The following is a 9,526-nucleotide window of genomic DNA, read 5'->3' as shown; positions in this document are numbered from 1 at the left end:
TGTGGGGGTGGGGGGGGTGAGTTTAGAAGCAAAAACCACAAAATTATCATCATCATATGTTTTACCAAGTGTGGCATTAAAATATAGGCGTGAGATAATATCGCAAATATGCTCTTAACATTTGAGGAATTAACACCTACATGCTAATAAATCTCTGACAAGACCTGTAAGCCTTCTGCTGTAGATTTAAGTCGGTTGACACCACAAACTCCACGTTCCAGTGCGTTTGGCCTCTGGAATGCACTGGAACGCAAGCCGGCTGGATCCCTGCATTCAGGGACAGGAGGGGGCGTGGCGGTGCATTGAAGTCAATGGCACCGCAGCCATGCCTCCCGCCCGCAGTGTGATCGCCCGCACCCGGAAAACACAGGCACATAAGTGCCTGCGTTCCAGTCCAGTGCATTCTGCAAAAATACTGCAAGCACTATTTTTGCAGAACGCACTGGACCATTGACTTGACCGCTATGCCCCCTCCTGCCCCTGAACACAGGGAGCCAGCCGGCTTGCGTTCCAGTGCGTTCCAGAGGCCGAACGCACTGGAACGCAAAGTTTGTAGTGTGAGCCGGTCCTGAATCAAACGGTCAGCTCACGAACCATTAAGGAATCCTCACAGACCGTGCGATTATGACTTGCAAGGGAAAGCAAGGTCTTTACAAACTGTGGGTCGGCACTGTCTGGGAACCACCACTTATTTTTCTGGTCATTCTTTATAATTAAATAAAATTGCTAAATTCATCTCTAATGATATCCAAAATATTAATCGTATGGAGATGAAAATATTTCCTTCTAATAGTTCATATTAGGAGCTAGCTACCTGCAGATGCAAAATGGTATGACCTGTCCTTATAGAACTCCCTAGTGACCATCAAAGTGGCTGAATGGTCTTCATGGTCCATATACCCTACATGTTAGGAGGCAAGAACTGCACACCAGGAGAGCTTGGTTGTATGTTCACCATTAATCTGTATGAACTCACATTGTGTGGATGCTGATTTTATGCAGATTGGTGTCAAGAAACTGAAGCTATCATATATGTCAGACAGGGCAGTACGTCAGCAGAGGGAATCTCAGAAGTGTGTGGGAATTACCTAGCTGCTTCATAACCATTGGATTGCACAAGATTGTAGGCAATATTTGTATCTGGCTATGTCTGTCCAGACAGCTAGATTTGGCTGAGTCACTCTCCAGGGTGTTGCCAGTGATTTTGAAGGCTGTGATAACTGTTTTATCTCCCTAAAGGAAGCTCTCTCTTCATTCCTCCTTGACCAAACAAGGGATCTCGCTTCAGTTAGCGAGGTGCCATGGGCATGATTCCTTGGCACCAAGCAATATAAATTGCTTGGATTTTTTGGCAAGTGACCTTTCTTGCTATAGTAGGGTTCATACTGGCAGACATAATTATGTAGATAAATAAAAATTGGTCATGTAATTCATCTTGTAACTTGCAGAGCTTCATATGTGAACATACTGAATTTTATGAATATGTACAATCTAACTTCTTTTGATGTAGTGAAATGCAGAGATATGCAGTTGCACCATATATGATTGTAATGGAAATGCTAAAAGGCTCAAATCTTTTCTATCTGATCAGTAAGTATAAGTGAAAGCACAAACTATTGGGCAGTGCAACAATAAAGTGTGACTCCCCTTCCTGAAACAAGATGGGTGATAACATGTGGGAAGGGGTTGGCATGGTTGAAAACCCATTTGTAGATCTTTTGCCACTAGAATCCCTGATTTTAGAAACCAGTATTTATGATCCATCCGTAAATAAAATATATTTATTTACTGCCTAAAAGCTAAAAAATTAAATAATAGATATGTGTGTGTGTGTGTGTGTGTGTGTGTATATATATATATTATATACAGTGAGGGGAATTTATCGAAACTGGAGCAGCTGTGCATGACAACCAATCAGCTTCTCTCTTCAGTTTGTTCAGTTAAGATTTGAAAATGTAAAATAGAAGCTGATTGGTTACCATGCACAGCTGCTCCAGAATTTGTCTACTTCAGTTTTGATAATTGCCTTCTATATATCCAAAGTAGGTATAGAGGCACTCACGGGCATTCTTCCAGTGGAGATAAGTCAAAGGCATTGCACATGTCTTGATAAAGGCGAACTGAGCTCTGTCGAAATGTTGACCATAAAATGCTGATGCTTTGACTTATTATTATTTACTTATGATTATTATTGCCTTACGTGGGGAAATACTATTAAGGCTACATTCACACTATGTGTGAATGTGCAATTTAGGATTCCTGCCACAAGAATCCCAAATCTCCCGTTTAGATGCGGCTGCTGTACCCTTACAAATTAATGACCAGGTGACAGTGGACTGCCGGTTACAGGTGTGACAGTGGCTACATCTGTAAGCGGCAGTCCACATTTATATATTATAGATATTTATATAGCGCCAACAATTTATGCAGCGCTTTTCAGGATTCAAACCAGGCACCCTGAGTGGCACAAGGCAGAAGCGCTAACCACTATGCCATTGTGCTGCCCACATGTAATCATATATGATACTGTTACATGCGGTTTGGAATAGATCACTACTATGTGTCCAGGGACAGTGACCGCATGTAATCGTATCACATACGATTACATGCAGAGTGCCGGCAGACTGCCACTTATAGATGACAGGTGCCACTTCTAAATGGGAGATTTGGGATTCCTGTTGCAGAAATTGCAAATCGCACATGCACACATAATGTGAATGTAGCCTAGTTATCAAGAGTTATTAACAACAAATCCCCACAGGCAGCAATGAAAAATGATCACTAATGCCCCGGGGGGTAGAATAATATCACTCCCTGGGAAATTTGCCTCTCTCTAAAAATTGTCTATCTCTCTCTCTTGAGTTCAGGTAAGCCTTGGCTCCCACGTCACTGCAACCTCCAGATTCTCTGTGCGGGCCGTATACCTTTTCTTTCCCAAGACCCAATGGCTACTAGAAAGTCAATCCACAGTGCTGGGGCATATTGATATCTGATGTACTGGGGCGGCCCGTGCCGCCTGCTGGCACTATAACTTAATCATCGGGAGCCGCAGCTCCCGATATTACTCTGCGGTGCTTTGCCGCCGAAAGTGATAATTTAGTCCCCTGTCTCCCCAGGCTCTGAGAGCAGACCGGGACCTGGTGGTGCAGTGGTGTCACCCCCTGGCGTGTGTCACCCGGGTGCAGTGGGCAATCCCCGCACCCCCTATGTGACACAGCTGATTGGATGGTGATAGTTACTGCTCTTAGCAAATATATTTTTATTATATTGCCTCACTAAAGCAGCTTGACTTCAGTACAAGGATTAAACAGGTACAGAATACTAAAACAAGACATTTTTTTTGCTATTTAATTCTGGTCTCATTTTGATTATTGACAGATGAGCAGATTCAAAATCTATCACTGTGGATTACACCTTTTATATACTACTTTTGTTTAGACCATAAAAAGGTGTGCAAGCAGTAGTGTACTGAATGCAGGAACCAATACCAGCCATTCAAAATAGTTTATCAACTTTCAGAGATAGGAGGATAGCAATCTAAAGTTTTGGTGCCTGTGCTTCCAGCACTTGTTCTCATTGCTCTTTGTACTACATTATTAAATAAGTCTATGGTAACCATAGTTCCTGTGCAACATTAAGTAAATAAAAAGGTCCGCTTCATACCCTGGGGTTGCAAAGATTGGACATTGCAAAGTTTGGTTCATTACTTTCTCCATTTCAAAGTTCTGACATCAAGGGTCTGGTAATTGCTAAGGGAACCATCAACACATTGCATGGTTTTCCCTGTTTTCTAGTCACATTTGTGTTTTTTATTCTTAACAGCAACAGCAGGAAATCCTTCTTCTGTTTTAGAGTTTAATAATGGCAATTATGTGTTAGTCATGTCAGTCTGGGAACATCTGTAGTGCAGAGGGCAAAGTAGATTTCCCCTTCATTTCCTAAAGTGAACCTAATTGAATCTAAAATATTTAAAAGGTAATGACACTGATGTGTAGCGGCCAAGCACCCGTGTTAGTCCTTAAAGCTCTGCATGCTGATATGAAATCATCTCACATTCATCGTTTAAAGCTGGCCATATGCATATAGATTTTCTGCAGATTTTCTATGGTCAGAAAAAGAGCAACATATTCCTCCATCTACACTAAACTGTGTGGATGGAGGAATCTTCCACTGGGCCAAGCTTCAGTATCTTGCAAGTCTGCCCCGCTGGCTGTCATAATACCTGAACAATCTGATTGGATGCAGGCATTGTTCAGGTATTTTGAGAGCCAGTGGGGCCGACTAGCATGATACCGAAGCTTGGCCCAGCGGGAGATTTCCCCATCCACGCAGTGTAGCATAGATGGAGGAATGTTGTTTTTCCATCTGGCCATAGAAAATATATAGGTGTATGGCCAGCTAAACAAACAAATTTTTCTTTCTTACAATGATTGTTCTTCCACTTTTTGGTCCACTTGGGCATTAGTGATGTAATGTGCCCAAGTGTTGCATTCTGGGAAGGTTACATCAGCAGAGCATTGCTGGGAAATCTCATCTGTAATCTCATGAGATCTAAGGGAAAGACATTTTCCTCCCCTGAGATGATGTGCATGCTCACCAGTCCTATTTAAATGTGCCAGAGTTCCAGGAAGTAAAGGGAGATCTAGTAGCCTGCCCTCAGTAAAAATGGCCACTGTGAGAGGAATGGGGAGTAAAAGAAAAATGTATGCAAAGAAAAAGTTATGCAAAGAATAAAACGCCTGCAATTATATGTAAGTATATGTTTGTAGATTGTCATTACTAAACATTTCTAAATTTGTATTCGTTGTCATTTCAAAGATATGTGTACATTTCCACTTTAAAGCATATCTAGCGTTAGAGCTTTAAGTTGCTTGAGGACTCTTCCTGGCTCTGTATGATGATTTTGGTGCCTGAGTTAAGTGTTCTTACCAAAACATGGTTGCCATGGAATAAGGAAAGGTTTTTTTACAGTCTGATAAATACCATTGTCATCAGCAGAGCATTGCATACTTCAAAATATATCAATTAGGCTTCATTTTTCATTATACAAATTAAAAATGGCAGATGGTAGGTTTTCTGTTGCCTAATTAATAACACTCAAATCTTTAATATAACGTTATTAATATAAATTATTACCCTGTGGACATTTGTAGACATTTAAATCAAAAGGATTTGCTCAGAAACACTAACCTGATACTTTGAAGTGAATCCTAATTATGTGACTTACTGTGAGAATAATTGCATTGTGTTATTTGCATTATTACCTGCAGTATTACTAAATGCTTGGCATATATATAAGATCTACGTAACTTTGATAAGCCACATGGCAGAATATTACTAATGACAGATTAATTTCTATCTCCCAGGAAACTGTGGATAAATGTGTGTTCAAAAGGTGTACTGTCATTTATTTATATTCTTCCATTGGATCTTTTCTGTAATTGTTTGAACGTATGTACTGCGTTTGTTCTCCCAGTTGTGTAGCAGTATAGAATAAGTCTATCATTATGTGACAGTGATATATTCTATCGTGTGGTGCTTTGTGTTGATCATTTGAAAGAATTGCGACAGGCTAAGTACACAATTGGATCTGCCAAAAAGGTGTGAGATTACTGTTATGGATTGATGAGATCTTATGGAAACAGAAAATTGTTTAACTGGCTTTTCTTGATGGAAAGGGTGGTCATGGGATCCCACTGCAACTGCTAGGAAGATACCAAACCCAATTTTATTTACAGCAGTCAGGTCTGAAGGAACTGCTATGGATTGTTGCACGAGAGACATTTACCCCATACACCTGTGGTTTTTGTTATGTCCCTGGGTGTGGATGAAATGAAGATGCAAACTTCTATTAAAGGAGTTCTAAAGTCCCAGCATATACTATCCTGTTAAATCATCAGCATTGTAATAGGAATACATACTAGAATTGTTTTTGCAATCAAAGCTTACTTGATAAAAATCAATTTTATGTAGTAAGTGCCGCTTTCCATCTGCCCATCACTTTCAACAACTTCCTGGATTCCCAGTGTGCTTTACATCTCTTTCCCTGCTGCTTGATGTAATGCAATCTCAACTACATATCCCATCATGCATTGTTTTCAGCAAGCAATCATAATGTTACAATGTTCAGATGTTGAGTTGTAATTCAGAAGTAAGGCTTGTGGCAAGATAAGTGCACATTCACAGGGCTGAGTGAAATTGTGTTCATTGTGTCCGTGCATTGAGAAAGTCCATCCTATGGGCATCTTCAATAAGTAAGTTTACAAATTTCTAGATCGCTATGATTAAGAGCGGGATAGAACTTATAAAAATTCAATGTAGAAATAGATATTTAAGTTTTGTACCATAGATACTAGGGATTTTCAGATACCAAGTACCGTACTCCGTACAAGTACAAGTACAGATACTTTAAAACAGGGATGTACAAATCCCAGGAGCTCCGTATGCTCCTTAAAAATGACAGCTGCCTCCTAACGTTTCAGTTTTTCTCTAGTCTAGTCTTGGAGTTGGGAAAGTATCTGTAGTTGTACTTGTACTGAATACGGTACTTGGTATCTGAACATCCCTAAAAAATACAATTAAGTATTTTTCAGGTAAGTCAGGTAAACATGACACTTTACATATAAAGTGCAGTTCTTGGTTCATTTTCACATCTCTCCTTATCGTCTGTGTTGAAAAAAAAAGCTCAACTCACTGGATAAATTACAGGGACTTGTTCTACTCCCCTCAGACACAGCTGTATCAAGTTTCAACCAAAGACATCTTTTTATAAATGTTTGCACACACAACTAACACAACTTTTACCCAAGATGCATACATTTTCTACCTTAATTCAGTTTGAAAACCTTGTGAATCCTGTGTGAATATTGTATGAAAACATTTATAAATAGTCTGAAAGGGACTTTTGTTTGCTCTCCCTTTGAAAAACCCTTAATGGTCTTGCGAATCCTGTGCTTGTGAATGAATGACATTTTTAAAGTAATCTAAATCTGACATTTTGCTTTTGGTAGATGCTGGAGAGTTAAGCTGGGTATACACATGTCAAATTTCGGCCGTGGGTGCGTTCTCGGGTCCTTTCCGCCTGGCATCCCTTAATCAGCTGATTGAGGGAGCTGGTTGGAAAACATTTTCAGCTGCTAGCTCTGTTTGGGGGTCCTGACAGGCACCACTGGAGCAATCTGTTCTTTCTCTTTCGTTCATACACCTGTGTATACCCAGGTTTAGGCCACGCCCCAACATCTGTTATCTATGGAGGACTTTGGTGGTTAGGTGATTGTACTTGGTTTCACAGTCATTGATAGGAAACTCATTCTTCCTGTTAGACTTTTCACTCAAAATTTATCATGGCGAATGCAGCAGAAAAAGTGGGGAGCTGCAAAAGGGAAGCCCTTACATGGAAAAAAATGGATTAGGTCAGCTGGCCAGCACCTTCCAAAAACTGGATTACTGCTTGTGGGAAGATTGAACCTATAAAACTTGACAACTCTGACACCTAGGAATTAGGGTCCTGGTGTCCAACCTGAGGCCCTTTGGTACTTATGATGCAGCACTCAGGCCCACGCAGCTGCAGCACTGATTTGTGAAGGGGTCTGTAATGGCAGTGATCTCTAGCAGTCTCATATAATATACCCCTTGTTTCTAACAGTCTTCTGCATTCTATTTGCAGCCTTTAACTATACCTGAAACATGTTACCTGTTTCTATCATCTCCAGCAGAGTATTAACAGTCTCTGAAACATTCTCTGTAGTACTACATATACTGAATAATAGGGGGACATAAGGGGCCTCAGCTAAAGGCCGCCTTAATCTAGTAGACTACCACTGGGTTAAAGTGAGTAGTGGGGAAAAACATGAAATGTTCTTGCAGTGGAATGAATTTTATATTCCTGTTAGTTGTACCTTGAAATGGCATGTCCATACATTGCATTTGCTGATGCAGTATCTTTTATTTATTTTTTCAGGTTTCCTTTGCAAGATACTGTGCTTTGGCAAACTGTTCTGCTGATTTACAGATCTCCGGAAAGGTTTCCTTCCCAGGGTGAGTTGAAATAAAGGAGATCTTATTCCAGAAATTGACTATTTTCTTGTTGGATTAACTTGACATTTCTTTTCAGCCGTACTAAAAAGCTTTTTATTACCTATTATTCTACCTTTGCTATAAGTGACATTTCATGAAGCTTCACTCTCCAAATACAGTGTTCCTCTACTCCTGTCCTCAAGACATATTTTCAGGATTGTCTTGTCTTTCTTTTAAAGCTTGGAGTTGATAAACACTGACCATATGGGATATGTGATAGATGACTAGGGCTGCGTTGACAGCTTTGGCCTGTATCTATCAATTCATGCATGGCATTTTATCGAAGACAGTTTGTCTGGCTGTCAGCCATTCTCTGTTCAGTTAGAAAAGAAGCAATCCTTCAGGAAAAAGCCTTTGACAGCAGAGAAGAGGAACGCTTGATGGTCATATAAAAGCCTAACATCAGCCATGTCTCTTTTAATTTTAAGCAAGGAGTGGGAAAGATTTTTGCACTGTTAGGTGTTTATTGGTGTGTCCCCACTGACAATGTTTACTTCCTGACCACTGTCACCTCTCCATTGAGATGGGAGCAAAAAAAGCACCTTTAATAGTAAAGCAGAGAAGGATGGCTGTTTTTTACTGTTGGTGTTTTCTTCCCCCAATGATAACCATTGCCCTCATTTCTTGTTCTGGTGTCACAAGGACAGGAAGTTAGAAATGGTAGTGAAAACCTGACATTGGGTCTAACCCTTCCCCACTTTAAATCTAAAACAAAAGAAAAAGGGTTTGACTTAAATTAAGTTTTAACAGGTCCATCTGGCCATAGTGTTTGCTACATATTAATATTAACCACTTCAGCTCTCACACCTGCACATTCCCTTATGGACCAGAGCAATTTTTCATTTCTGTTAGGGGTCTGTTTATTCAGCAACAACTTGTCTTTACTTAAATGATTCTTAATCCCTCATGTTATTTTTTCATATATCTACTGCTAGCAAGCAGTAGATAATGCAAAAACATTAAAGTTAACAAAAAGGTTTAAACTTACCTGTGTCTCTGCCGCGCGCTCCTGTCCGAAGACCTGAAGATTCTCGGGAGGCCGCAAAAGATCATGGGGTGCGCGCATCTTCGGTCGGGAGACAAGGAGAGACGCAAGGTAAGTCAACGGAGGCAGCGTGCACCCGCAGAGACTCCGTGGGACAGGAAGTGCCAGGAAGAGAGAGGAGTCAGCGCTGGATCAGAGACCCAAGACAGTGTCCAGCATCTGGAAGTGCTCTTTAGGATCCCTCAAGAAACTCCATGCATTCTTCGATTGAATTTAATCCTCTTTTTGGCTTTTTGATGACATTATCACAGGTGCTGGAGGTATTCAGGCTGCTGAAGGTGGGAGGAGAGATCCAAGACGGCGCCCTGCATTTGGAAGTGCTCTTTAGGATCCCTTAGAAAAACTCCATGCAGGGCTGTACCTTTTAATGAGACAGTTGCCTCAGGCAGCATCTCTTTAGGCCAG

The 9,526-nt window shown here is 40.7% G+C and overlaps 1 protein-coding gene across 1 annotated transcript in view; it reads left to right on the top strand.

Annotated features, from left to right (window-relative positions):
- ITGA4 (integrin subunit alpha 4) overlaps positions 1-9,526 on the top strand; it is a 119,713-nt gene that overhangs the window by 87,016 nt on the left and 23,171 nt on the right. The window contains exon 17 of the mRNA XM_018559496.1: positions 7,961-8,037. Coding sequence (XP_018414998.1) covers positions 7,961-8,037 — 77 coding nt within the window. The remainder of the gene's footprint in view (positions 1-7,960; positions 8,038-9,526) is intronic.

This window comes from Nanorana parkeri, unplaced genomic scaffold (genome assembly GCF_000935625.1).
Source record: "Nanorana parkeri isolate BGI_ZX_2015 unplaced genomic scaffold, ASM93562v1 scaffold400, whole genome shotgun sequence".
NCBI lineage: Eukaryota > Metazoa > Chordata > Amphibia > Anura > Dicroglossidae > Nanorana > Nanorana parkeri.
The sequence above is the reverse complement of the archived record's forward strand: the minus strand, read 5'-3'. Positions and strand labels throughout refer to the sequence as shown.